General features: G+C 39.4%; 1 protein-coding gene across 10 annotated transcripts in view; it reads left to right on the forward strand.

Moving 5' to 3' along the window:
- Positions 1 to 14,689, forward strand: part of arhgap12b (Rho GTPase activating protein 12b) — a 191,157-nt gene that overhangs the window by 121,040 nt on the left and 55,428 nt on the right. For 8 of the 10 annotated variants that reach the window (XM_039753837.1, XM_039753835.1, XM_039753834.1 and 5 more), the window contains 2 exons: positions 4,604 to 4,744; positions 6,685 to 6,765. In XM_039753837.1, coding sequence (XP_039609771.1) covers positions 4,604 to 4,744; positions 6,685 to 6,765 — 222 coding nt within the window. The remainder of the gene's footprint in view (positions 1 to 4,603; positions 4,745 to 6,684; positions 6,766 to 14,689) is intronic. The other 2 variants (XM_039753841.1, XM_039753843.1) reach the window with 1 other exon arrangement.

The raw sequence follows: 14,689 nt of genomic DNA on the forward strand, positions 1-14,689 counted from the left end.
AATCATCGAACACAAAAATATAATGCACACTTTCAGAGACTACTATAAATCCCTATATACTACTGAGTTTAAAGAAGACAATACACAATCTAATGCATTTCTGGATACATTACAGATACCACAAATAGACGCTTTTAGTGTGGAGGAACTTGATAAACCTCTGGCGTTATCAGAATTACTAGATGCTATAAAGTCACTCCAAGGTGGAAAGCAGCAGGCCCTGATGGCTACCCTGCAGAATTTTACAAGAAATTCTCCGCTCAGCTAGCCCCCCTCCTGTTAGCAACATTTACAGAAGCCAGAGATAACCAATCTCTTCCACAAACCTTTAGCCAAGCACTAATCACTGTTTTCCAAAACAAAATAAGGACTTATTACAATGTGCATCATACAGACCAATTTCACTTCTGAATAACGACGTTAAAATACTCTCTAAAATCATAGCTAGAAGGATGGAGAAAGTGCTCCCCTCGGTAATATCACAAGACCAAACTGGATTTATTAGGGGCCGACACTTATCTTCAAATCTTCGACGCCTGTTTAATGTAATATACTCACCAACTAAATCAAACACCCCAGAAATATTATTATCATTGGATGCAGAAAAAGCATTCGACATGATTGAATGGAAATACCTTTTTACTACATTGGAGAAGTTTGGGTTTGGCCCGAACATTTGTGCATGGATTAAATTACTGTATACTAACCCAGAAGCTTCAGTTTGCATCAACAACATTTGCTCAGACTACTTTAAACTAGAGCGTGGCACTAGACAAGGATGCCCTTGTCACTGCTGTTTGCTATTGCCATTGAACCACTGGCAATACATTGTCGAAATACTGATCAGATAAAGGGGATTAGCAGAGAAGGACCGGAACAGAAAATCTCATTATACGCAGATGATATGGTATTGTATATATCGGACCCAGATATACAGGCGATAAGAACCTGGACACAGATAGAACATACACAGGCATTGACCGCAATAGAAGTAAAATCCTGCAGTACTTCCTTGTATTCCTTGCTCTGTGCTCCAATAAATACACATTATCGGCAATATGCATTTAACCCAATTGTGCTCCACTCACTTAGAATCTGGAACCAAAGTACTGTAGAAGGCATTTTAAGACAGAGAAGCTTCTATCTGTGACACCTCTGCAAGAGAACCACCTCTTTCAACCTTCACAAACATATGCAGTTTTTAATATCTGGAAAAAATTTGGAATTAACTTGCTTAGAGATCTTTATATAGACAACGTCTTTGCATCCTATGAACAATTACAAATTTCAAATTTAACATTCCAGCTTCACATTTCTTTCACTATCTTCAAATCAGGAACTTTGTTAAACATAACTTTCCAGATTTTCCTCATCTTGCACCCTCATCCATGCTGGAAAAAATATTGCTCAATCTCAAGGACTTAGACTCCATCTCTACAATATATAAAATCATTTTACAATCCCTCCCTTTCAAAGATCCAAGAGGACACTGGGGAAAAAGATCTCTCAATTAACATATCAGAAAAGGAGTGGAAAGTAGCAATGCAGAGAATTCACTCGAGCTCCATATGCGCAAAGCATACAATTATACGCTCACCTAAAGGATTATTAGGAACACCTGTTCAATTTCTCATTAATGCAATTATCTAATCAACCAATCACATGGCAGTTGCTTCAGTGCATTTCGGGGTGTGGTCCTGGTCAAGACAATCTCCTGAACTCCAAACTGAATGTCAGAATGGGAAAGAAAGGTGATTTAAGCAATTTTGAGCGTGGCATGGTTGTTGGTATCAGACGGGCCGGTCTGAGTATTTCACAATCTGCTCAGTTACTGGGATTTTCACGCACAACCATTTCTAGGGTTTACAAAGAATGGTGTGAAAAGGGAAAAACATCCAGTATGCGGCAGTCTTGTGGGCGAAAATGCCTTGTTGGTGCTAGAGGTCAGAGGCGAATTGGCCGACTGATTCAAGCTGATAGAGCAACTTTGACTGAAATAACCACTGGTTACAACCGAGGTATGCAGCAAAGTATTTGTGAAGCCACAACACGCACAACCTTGAGGCGGATGGGTTACAACAGCAGAAGACCCCACCGGGTACCACTCATCTCCACTACAAATAGGAAAAAGAGGCTACAATTTGCACAAGCTCACCAAAATTGGACAGTTGAAGACTAGAAAAATGTTGCCTGGTCTGATGAGTCTCGATTTCTGTTGAGACATTCAAATGGTAGAGTCAGAATTTGGCGTAAACAGAATGAGAACATGGATCCATCATGCCTTGTTACCACTGTGCAGGCTGGTGGTGGTGGTGTAATGGTGTGGGGGATGTTTTCTTGGCACACTTTAGGCCCTTTAGTGCCAATTGGGCATCGTTTAAATGCCACGGGCTACCTAAGCATTGTTTCTGACCATATCCATCCCTTCATGACCACCATGTACCCATCCTCTGATGGCTACTTCCAGCAGGATAATGCACCATGTCACAAAGCTCGAATCATTTCAAATTGTTTTCTTGAACATGACAATTTGTTCATTGTACTAAAATGGCCCCCACAGTCACCAGATCTTAACCCAACAGAGCATCTTTGGGATGTGGTGGAGTGGGAGCTTTGTGCCCTGGATGTGCATCCCACAAATCTCCATCAACTGCAAGATGCTATCCTATCAATATGGGCCAACATTTCTAAAGAATGCTTTAAGCACCTTGTTGAATCAATGCCATGTAGAATTAAAGCAGTTGTGAAGGCGAAAGGGGGTCAAACACCGTATTAGTATGGTGTTCCTAATAATCCTTTAGGTGAGCGTACAACTCAAAATTATATATCGAGCACATCTGTCTCGACTAAAACTCTCCAAAATGTTTCCAGGGCGTGATCCAACCTGCGAACGTTGCTACCAAGTCCCAGCCTCACTGGGTCACATGTTTTGGTCCTGCACCAAAGGAGCAAGCTGGATAGATATTCATACATATGAAAAAGGAAAAATTTACATGCAGGATTATGCTGCTTAAATACAGAGGAATCTGCTGTGGAACACGTTGGAGTGAAGTCATATGGTTTTCGGCTTTTTTTTTTTTTCGGTGTATATTTTTTTTCATTTTAGCTGGCTTTTGCAAAAGAGATTACGGGTCAGTTGCAGCATACCATACTTGTATCATATTAAAACCGGAGCATGTAGTACAGTGCTAGCCGTAGATGATTCTCTGTTCTGAGACTTATTGCCGTGAACAACAGGAGGAGATCAGGAATGAATTTAACTAATCTGTAGTGGGCTGGTGTCTATTGTCGTCATGGTCAACTGGGCATCTGATTGTTCATTGACAGTGGTGCACAGGTAATTGATGACTTTCTGCTATGCATTCTGCACACATGCAACATTTCATGACACAGAAAAAAAGCGTTTTTCATTTCATGAGGTTAAAAAAAAAATGTTGCCGTTAAAATCTTCTATCATTACCCTTTCACTTTAAAATATCACTTTAAACATTAGAATTAGGACTTTTATACTCAATCAGTACATTTACCCCTTAGGTTGCGTAGTGTTTAAACCATAAATTTTTGCATTGTTGCTTTATTGAAAGAAGCACAAATATCAAGAAATAATATATTCAGTAAGTGTGGAATTAATAGATGCAAAAGTTAACATTTGGAGAGTAATAGCTTTATGATGATTTTAATAATTTGCTTAACCTCCTTAATTTTACATTTTGTTCTCAAAAAAACATGTAAAAAGCATTACATTTTTTGGTTAATCTTATCTTTCTATTGTAAAACATGCAAAACACTAAAAGTGCAAAGTCAGAAGTGTAGAAAGTATAATAATGACACAAATAATAATAGTGAATAATGGTAATAATAATAATATGAGCAACACATTGCACACATTTTTTGAATACTCCTGTGTGCTTCTGTTAATTGTTGTGGGATATGGGAGAATGATACAAATGTGCTATGAATATACCTGTAGAACAGTAATTATTAATGTTTTATTTGTATGCCTTCACTAAATCAAATTCTGTGCAGAGTAAAAATGGTAAGGTGCTGCTTGCTATATGTACTCAGGAGTTATTTACATTGCAAGGAAAATCAGCTATGGTGTTCATTGAGTGGTTCCTCACAGTGCTTTTTGTGAACTCTGAATGAGTATGATCAATCTGCGAAATGAGAACCAAGACAGCATTTGATCCCCATTTCAAGTGCTCTTTCCTTTTAAGGTAGCCTTACACAATCATAACAGGAAACATCATTATAGCACAGTAAAGCTGATAGATTTAGCATATATGTTTTCTTTATATGTCATTTATAGTTGTGGTATAATTTATTATTTTTAGATTTTTAGGTGCACACATTTCTATCATTTTCAGAGCTTCACCAGTGAAATGCAGTCAAAGTTATTTTAACAATATTAATTTATATGAATTCTTTTCTAACTAATTATGTGATGTGATGGGTGCTAGGTTTGCATGTTTTTGGTAATTATGGGATAAGGTTATTTTCTGTCTGTGATTGTTCTCTCCTCTAGTCTTAGTGGTAAACACCTTCCCCCAACCTGCTTAATCACAACACTTCTGTCCTTGTTTATTTTATGTCTATCTTTTAGCCCTTTTCATCAGAAGAAAACTGCCACAGCACTTATTCCAGCCAGTCAGGTAGTCAGTATGGTTCACCTCCTTGTGGCTGGTCTGAAGAGCTTGATGAACATGGGCAAACCTTATATATCAGTGAATATACTAATGAAAAGGTACTTGGGTCTGTCATTCTATTTAATTCTCAGTAGTTCTCTCTTTGGCTAATATTTTTTTCTATTTTCATTTACTAATAAACCCTTCAAATCTAACAGTTTAAATATAAACCTGAAGTATGCATAAATGTAGTAACTATGATGTGTGTGTGTGTGTGTGTATGCATATATATATATATATATATATATATATATATATATATATACATTGTGTAACATTACTCTGTGTGTGTGTACATGTGAGATATGAACACTATATATAATTATGTGTATGGTTATGTCATAAAACCGTGTGGAACACCGTGTTGATTTCATTTTATTCTTATAAACTTTAAATATGAAATTTGCAAAGGTCTGTTTATACCAAGCACAGTAAATTTCTGAAAAAGAACATGAAATAGAACTGCCTTATGAAAAACATTTATAATAATATGCATGAATTAAAAAAGGTATGTCCTCAGAGATTAAGCAGAAACAGGCAGAAATGTTGAAAGTTTCTTCAGAGCAAAGCTAAGAATGAGAACTGATTTATAACAGGATTGCATTTTTCAGTTTAAGCAGAACTAAAGTAATCATAAGGCCCTTGTTCTTGCTCATTGCGTTTTTGCCAAGTATAATCAGGATAGAAACTCTTTTGTCATGTGCAGCAGATATAATCAGTTGGACGGAGTTTCACATTTGAAGGCTTCCATCATTACTCCTGAAACTGCTCTGGAAGATTGTTTTCACCCCATCAGCACATAAATATGTATGAGCATTATCCTTTTCAATACATTTTAAGTCTTACAATGTTGATCACTTCTCATATTGTCAATAACTTTTTAATATTTTACACAGGAATCAATATTTTTCAAATCTTAATCTGACATGTCAACATAGTTTTGGATTGAGTTTGAATCCATTTAAACCCACTAAACAGATTTTTTGATCTGTACTGTTTAATGTTGATTTTAGCTTTGTATTTTTGAGATACCAGTTGGCAACAAGTAACCAAGTATCCTGCTCAATATTGTTTGTTGTTTAAAGTGGAAAAAATTAAAGAAAATCATTTTAGTGGTTACAGTGTCTAGTATAAACAGGCCTTTCTGCTGTGAAACTCTGAAATAGATTGTTCATGAGAATTCAAGAAGCTGTTTAACTTTTTGCACAGTTTAATCTAATGTGAAATCTGCATCTTAATAAAATAATTTTGGAAGTAATGAATAAAATGAATAAAAAAGCAGCACTATCTATGTTCTAGATGTAAGGTGAACTAGTATTAGGTGTCTACTTCTTTTGAAATGACATTAAAATATATTATAAACTACTTTCAAATTTAGAGAGTAGTAATTTGTTTCTAGAGTAATATGTTTTATGGTATTCAATATAAAATCATATTGTTTCTTACGATAACATACAGAGTTTTAATTTTTTAGTAGTTTAAATTCTGTATTCATATGGAAAAAAAAACCTTTTTAAATCACTTAAGCACTGTATAATTAAGTCTCAGATTCTCTTTGTTTACTTTTTTACATGCGTTAGTCATCTGCTACTAAAAATAGGTCTCGAAGCCTTGTTTTGAAATTATGTGCTTAATAATCCTTCAACTCTTGCGGCCATCTCAGCTTGATAAATATTTAGTAGTAAAACTCAAGTAATCAGAAGATAAACGATAAGATGAAAGTATTTATTTGTCACTTTGTCTTAAGTGTTTGGTACAGTACTTATTGTAAAGGTGATTTTTTTTAACCTTGTTCACATTACTAAAATTTGTGTCTTGCATGTGTTTCTCTGTACATATTTTTAATGTTATATGAGTAGGCACAACCTAGACATGTATGGATTTGTTATGTTTACAGTATTGACCAGATATAGTGGACAGTTTATGCAATTATATGTCTGTGTTTTATTTGGTTGTGACGTTTTCCCATGGTGTTTTTGTCAAATGTATTTATTTTTAGTGGATGAAAAATGTTGATGAGCAAGGCCGCCCATACTACTATAGTACAGATGGAACAAGATCTGAATGGGAACTTCCTAAAGTGAGTAACTTAATATAATTGGTGTGGTTTGCATATAAGTGCCTTAAAAATGTGTCATGGTTAAATGGGTGTTAACTACATATGTTTGCAATTTATAAAATCAGTTTGCTGATCTTAATGATTTTCTAAATATTACAAGTGTATTTGATGTGCAGCTTTTTGATATAGAAATGTATTATTGGCCGTTGGTAAAAAAGAAAAAAAGAAATCCATATCCTGGTCAGCACAATAAGTTTGAAAGTCTTAAAGATAATGGCAGATAAAGAGAACAGGACCCTTTTGAGAAAATTCCTTGTTTATGGTGTTTATCACTTTTCCCTGTCAATGAAAAGTATCAATAAATCATACTTAGATTTAGGGAAACATCAGCTTGAGGTTTCAGGATTTAATCGCAATAATATGACAACCATTTTAGATAATAGCAAAAATACACATTATTTTAAACAGTAAATGAAAGCAGCTTCAGGGATATCCAAGTAATTTACAGTATATAATCAGACAGGCAGAATAGTGCAGTGGTTTAGCTTTGTAAACCGAAATGGTTGCTTGTTCAGTCGCTGCCTTTCATTGTGACTATCAGCAACTCATTTAACTTACCTTTGCCCCAACTAATACTGTAAATCCCTCTAAATTGATAACAAATGCTGGTGTCAAAGAACTGTATTATTGATTTTCTAAATTATATGAAATTTTAGGTTCTGGCACAATAATTGAATCTGTAAATCTCTGAAAATTTGGACACTATGTAAATGTTAAATCATTTGCAAATTGCTTAAAAGCAGAGATGCAATCTGGCTGTCTTGTCTTTTTGAAATACATTTGTTTAGTCCACTGTTAGTACAAGATCCTTTAATAGGAAGCTTAATGACACTGATATCAATAATACCAGATTTACATTCATAAAGAATTGCACTTGCAAAGTCCTTTTTTCAGTTTGTAAATAAAAATAAGTTGTCAACACTTGTCAAATTGTCCATTGTATGCAGCTATTAACTAAAAGAATTTACATTTGTAAATTGAACAGCTATTCCCGTCTACTGATATTCAGGCACCTTGTTGAGATGCACCTCTTTACCAAACTTCTTGGTACTTCTGGCAGTGTTTTTGTGGCAATACTGATGCAATCAATTGTTACTCAACTTTAGTTTGAGTTGTATCATTTTGTCTAGCTTTGGGCCAATTAGTTGGAAAGGTTCTCATACCTTGAGGAAGGCCTTTGTATGTTGGTTGATGTGTTTATCAGCCATTCGCAGGCCTTTTTATGTTACTGACTTCGATCAATAGATGGAATACTCTGGATTTTCTGCCATCCAGATTAATGTAAGACATTTGAGAAACAAACTGAATCAGTACCAAGGTCTCCCGAGCCAGCTACAATGTTGTAGCAAGGTTAGCACTACTTCTTGCCTATATCTTTCTTGTAAGTGATTTATTGTTAGTAATTTCTTTGAACTTCAATACATTGTTGTTGGTAGAAACTTTCAACAACAGTACCAGACTTGGAATTGCTTTTTCTAAGCCACAAAGAACAGGAAGCTTTATATTGTATATCTTCTTTGTTGGCATTGTTTTCTTTGGCAATGGCTGAAGATGATGTAGAAGTGGTTTATTTGTAAGTTTATCTACAGTATGTTTACCTATTTACTTAAATACTATTTCCATGTAGTATTCATTTTTTGTGTTTAACCCTTTTAACCCAGCCTCATTTTTGGCCATTTTCTGGTACTTTGAATTAACTGGCTATATATAATTCATCATCACTCAAAATAAAATTCAGACATTTCTCTTTCAGAATTTTTACAGCTGGAGAATTAGTTATGTTGTACACGTGTTACAGCAGAAAAAAGCTGCAAAATTCAGCAGTTCTTTACAAACAAATGCTCTTTAAATGTTATTCATATTTTCATATGTGTTGAAATAAGCTTACAGACACTATAAAAGTGTCAATGAATGTATCAGCAACAACCAGAAAAAAATTGCTATAAAATTTCTACAAGTAATAGTCTAGTTTGTTTTGAAGCAGTACAACAAAACAGGATTCTTTTTCTCCACTTTTACTGTTATCAAATTAGTATCCATAGCATGCACATCCATTAATGAAAACTGATGGCCTATGTATCATTTTGAAGGGCAGACCTTACTCTGATAGAATATACAGGTAGTCCCCAGGTTACGGACATCCGACCTATGACTTACGAACGGGCCGCAGCTGCGACGCATGCGCCTTAGTAACTGCCGATCCGTCATCTTCGGCCTGGGGACACGGCAAGTGGTGAATGGTCGGAGGCTGGGGCGCGATTTCGCTGCCTACGCAGTGTAGTGTCCCTCGGCCGGCTCCCGGTGGCAAGCAGTTTCACTTCCTGCACACCACTCACGGCTGCCCCGTTCGTTCTTGGTGGGTGGCTGGTAATGCTGCAATCAGTGGCTGAATGGAGGCTGGAGGGGGGTGATTTCACTGCTCCCGCAGTGTAGTGTCCCTCGGGTGGCTCCCTGCAGCATGTGGTTTAATTTGCCTACCCACCACACACGACTGCCCCATTCGTTCTCGGTGGGCGGCTGGTAATGCCACTCGGTTGTGGCTGAATGGAGGCCTTTGAGGGTGAATGGGGCGGAGGGGAGTAGCATTGTAGTGTGCATTGGATGGCTGCCTATTTAATGGGGGCAATTCACTACCCACCTTTGGCTGCACCATGTTCGTTCTCGGTGGGCGGATGCAACAGGCAGCATACTGTAGTGGAGGTGACTGTGAGGTGGGCTGGTGATGGACCGCCCGTCGGTGCCCCCATTAATTCTCAATAGCAAGCCTGCTTGTACTATTATGTACATAGCAGGAAGTTGTCTCTTGTCAGTACATCACACGTGTTGACGACTGGTGCCTTCCTGCTGTGATAGCGTGTACAGTGCTGTGTAGAAGAGCTCATCTTAACCTTTTGCCTTCACCCTTCAATAATGTCTCTGAAACACATATCTGATTCAAGTGCTGGTGATACAGTAAAGAAGAGAAAAACCATCACCATGGAAAATAAAGTAGAAATAATAAAAAGGTCAGGGAGAGGTGAAACTCCATCATTCATTGGCAGAGCACTTGGTTACAGTCGGTGAACAATATCATTTATTAAATTTATGTACCTGTTCCAACTTACATACAAATTCAACTTAAGTACATACCTACAGTCCCTATCTCATATGTAACCCAGGGACTGCCTGTATATAGTAAACTGTGTATCAAAATTACAAAATCAATATTTGCAAGATTCAAATTTACCAAAAAAAAAAAAAATACCACTTTCTGAACTATAAAAAGATTAAAATATATAAAGTGCTATGTGATGTCATTTGTAAACTGAAACATCCTTCTCAAATTGAATAGTACTAGTCTGTCCGTCAAATTGTATGCAGTTGGATGAGGATGTTCAAGAAAGCTATTATTTGGGGTTTCAGATAGATGTTGCTGTGATGCAGCAGTTTGTCCATCCTTGAGTTAAGTAAGAAAAACACTGCAACATGGTAATATAGCATTTTAATAAAAACCACTGTACATTAATATTAGCAGTAAATTAATGGTTTTGTGCATTTTTTTAAAAAAAGTTTGCATTGTCGATCCGTCCCGCCGGCATGACCAAAACAAAGAGGGTATGTTTAAATGTTTATCTACAGCTGTGTTCCGTAACTCTACCAGTCATGGAGCAGGGTGTGGTATCATGTTGCTGAGTGTTGTCAGTCTATCACACAAACTTTGAGCATTGATCTTGGTCTTAATCAAGATCTTATGGCAAGATATATAATGGACCCAAGAGTTAGAGGTGCAGGCTGTCACATCCCCACAGTTGGGATTTGTGTCCTTATTACGACAAGCATCTTTATGGTCATGTGCTGTGGCTGATGGGATAGAACCACGGCAACATCTGCTGACAGTGAAGTACACCGCATAGGCCAACTGATGGTTTTCGCCATAAATCCATGTCATACACTCCGAGTGAAAAAGATAGTCATGAACAAGGAATGAATTAGAACTGTGGGATACCTCTGACGTGTAATTGGGCTTTGGGTCCTTCTCATGGCAAGAGGCGGCATGGCAATGTGTTTCATAGTTTTATATAAAGTTCTTCACATATGACGTTAAACTGCATCTGGCCCTGCAAATGGTCCTCCAGCTTTCAGGGAAATCATGGGGGTTGGTGGCAGGATTGGCACTCCAGCCACTGTATATATAAAGAAAAAAAAAAACTTCACAAAGCTCAGAGACTACAGAAAGGACTCCTTTTTGCTCTCCGGGGGAGTAGCTGTGCTGTAGCCGTCCATAGGAAGGCTGCTTGCATCATGAAGTGGATGGGGGAAAGCCCTAGGTAGCCCCATCCCCAGAAGAGTCAAAACCGTCGGAGAGCTAATAGGGTCAGGTCTGTTGGGGATCAGAACTGGTGTGGTGCTGAGGCGTCGCCCGCTGAACAGCAGCACTCGGGTCCCAATTTGAGGCGGCCCATACGGGTGGGCGCATGGAACATCTTGTCTCTCCGGCAAGATGATCATCTTCCTCTGCTGTCGGAGAAGCTGCATAAACTCCGCATTTCGGTGGTGGGACTCTCTGAGGTGTGCAGACCGGAGACTGGCCAGATCTCTGTAGGTGGATGCACCTTTTATTGGTCTGGTCAGTCTGATGGCTGTCTCATTCAGGGAGTAGCTGTTGCTGTAGCAGACTGGCTTCTTCCGATGGTGTCCGATGTCACTCCTTTCAATGAACGTATTATGAGACTCGGATTACGGCACTCCCTGGGTGCCTTGTCTGTTGTGTCATTGTATGCTCCAACTGCAGTGAGTGATGTCACGGCGAGGGAGACATTTTATTTGCAGCTTCGCTCGGTGGTTGATGGGTGCCCACGAAGTGACGCTCCTCTGGTCATGGGTGACTTCAAAGCAGCCACTGGCACTGACAGGGCTGGCTATAAGGATTGTCTCGGTGACCATGGTGAAAGTGGCTCCATGTTTCTTGACTTTGCAAAAGGTCAGGGGCTGCGAATTGCTGGATCCTGGTTCCAGCGCCCTGAACTGCATCTTTTGATATTGGATACTCCAATACTGGTGGTGTGGTAAAGGAGATTGATCACATCCTTGTGGGCAGACGCTGGAGGCTCTTGCAAAACTGCAGGGTCTACAAAAGTGCCCAGCTTGTGAATTCTGACCACAGACTTGTTGTTGCTACTCTTAGGATCCAGCTTAGGTCCAGTAGGTTACCACCTACTAGGAAAATAAGCCTGGACTTGACATTGTTTCAAATGAGTTTGCACGCAGTTTGTGTGAGGAACTTTCAGATTTGGGTACGACTGCCGATCCTAATGTGATGTGGGAGACCTTCCGTGACAAGAACCTGAAGGTTGCTGAGGGTTGTGTTGGTGTTACCGGTGTTCCCAGAAGGAGATGTTTCATCTCGCAGCGCACCCTGGATATCATCGAGAGGAGTCACAGCGCACAGCTCAATGGCAACTCTGGTCTGTACCGGGAACTGAGAATGACAGCTGCAAGGTCTCTGAGGGCAGATAAAGAGGTGTTTGTTAGAGGAATCTGTGAGCAAGTGACACACCATCTGTGGTCTAGAGACCCACGTCCTGCTTACAGAGGAATTGAAACATTGCGCACATCTGAATCTGTTCCTCGAAGAGTCGCAGTCAGGGCGGCTGATGAAACGGTCCTTACAGATGACACTGCAGTTGTGAGCTGCTGGGCTGGCTACTTTGAGCAGTTGTTCAAAGCCGATCCTCCTGCTTGGATGTTGGATATCTCTGGGTTCACTGTTCTTGAGGCTGATCCTCCAATTAGCTGTGAACCACCCAATCTCACTGAGATTCCACAGGGGGTGAATCAGCTGAGGGTGTTGGGGGAGGCTGCAGGGATCTGTGGTATCCGGGGTGAACTTCTCCAGGCTGGTGGTAAGGCTGTCGTCCTGGCATTGCAAGCAATCTTTTCTTCCATTTGGGAGACTGGCATCATCCCACTGAATCGAAAACTGGACTTGTTGTCCCTATCTGGAAAGGGAAGGGTGATCACCTGGATTATAGCAACTACAGGGGGATAACACTGCGCTCGGTGCCAGGTAAGGTCCTTGCTAGGGTCATCCTCAATAGGATCCAGGATCACTTGCTCACGTACAAGCGACAGGAACAGCGACTGGTTTTATGCCTAAGTCGTCTACCATCGACTGCATCCTGCACTGAGGGTTCTCATGGAGCGCAAATGTGAATATCGGCAGAGTTTCTTTGCAGCCTTTTTCGATTTTCGCAAAGCGTTCGACTCAGTTGATCGAGCTGCCCTGTGGGACATCCTGAGGGTTCACGGGATCCCCTCGAGGTTGCTGGATATCATGGCCGGCCTGTACACTGGTGCCGTGAGTGCTGTGCAGAGTGGAGGCAGGACCTCTGAGTTTTTCCCAGTTGATTCTGGGGTTCGTCATTGGTGTGTTTTTGCTCCTATTCTGTTCAATGCTTGTATGGAATGGGTGTTGGGCAAGGTTGTGGGGTCCAGTGGCTGTGGGGCATCTGTTGGTGAAGAAAGATTCACGGATCTTGACTTTGCTGACGATGCTGTGATCTTTGCAGAGTCAATGGAGGCTCTGATCGGGGCACTCGAGAGACTGAGCGAGGAGTCTGAGTGTCTGGGCTTACGAGTGTGCTGATAAAAACCAAAGAACCAGGCCTTTAATGACCTCTTGGGCACGGCCATCAGCAGTGTGTCTGTTTGCGGAGAGAGTGTTGACCTTGTTGAGAGGTTTACTTACCTTGGCAGTGACATCCATGTCTCTGGTGACTCTTACTATGAAGTCAGTAGACAGATTGGGAGAGCATGGGGTGTCATGAGGTCGCTGGAAAGGGGTGTGTGGTGCTCCCGATATCTATGCAAAAGGACGAAGGTCCAAGTCTTTAGAGTCCTGGTGTTCCTGTCTTGCTATATGGTTGCGAGACATGGACGCCATCCAGTGACCTGAGTCAAAGACTGGAATCCTTTGGTACTGTGTCTCTCCAGAAAATCCTTGCGTACCGTTGATTTGACTTTGTGTCGATTGAGTGGTTTCCAGAGGGTGGGACAGGACCATGTGTCTGCCTGGGGGGTTGCAAACCGGGATCCCGAGTTGTTTCGTCATGTAGTGGGTGCGGCAATGCACTGTACCAGTGCATGCTCCCAACTTGACTTGACTTGACTTCACATATGCCAGTGTAAGTGGCAGTGTCTCAGGAAGTGGGCATATTTGGCACACAATGGTAAATAAATGCAGCCATTTTTTTTTTTTTTTGTCAATTCAAAGGGTTTTTATTTTCATTTTTTTCATTTATTCTGTCTGCCTACATTGTTTTTATATTAAGAATATGATGATTAAATTCTATTTGTCTCTTTGTTTTCTCTTTGCACAATGTTTTCCCAATTATATTTTATAGCAATGTCAGTAAAGCCTATTGTTAGTTTACATAGTGGCAGTAGAGAATTTGTAGTGAATTGGAGGACATAAAAAATGTGATGATAGTGTTAAAAAAATAAAAATGCCAAATAGGGAACACAAAAAATGTGGCACGCCCTTGAACAAAAATCGATGCAGACTTGCATTAACTTTTATTAATTATAAAAAGTTCTATTTTTTCATTCATTGTCATTCATTCTTTGTGTTCTCATTATTTTTAAATTCAAAATGTAAAAAATGATTGCACATAGTTTTCACAACTTTATACCGTGTAATGGCATTCATAATTGGAGAGATGAGTTTATAGTGGATCAGAGGACATAAAAAATGATGGAAATAAACATCATTACTTCGTACACAAAGATATCAACATCTTTAGGCAGATTTTTGCAGTGTAGGTCAGAAAGAGTTAATCTTAAAAAGGTTCATTCTAAAATGATTTAACTATTATTTGATTAGTGCAATTGTATTCCTAAATTGCTT

The sequence above is a fragment of the Polypterus senegalus genome, chromosome 5 (genome assembly GCF_016835505.1).
Source record: "Polypterus senegalus isolate Bchr_013 chromosome 5, ASM1683550v1, whole genome shotgun sequence".
NCBI classification, from domain to species: domain Eukaryota; kingdom Metazoa; phylum Chordata; class Cladistia; order Polypteriformes; family Polypteridae; genus Polypterus; species Polypterus senegalus.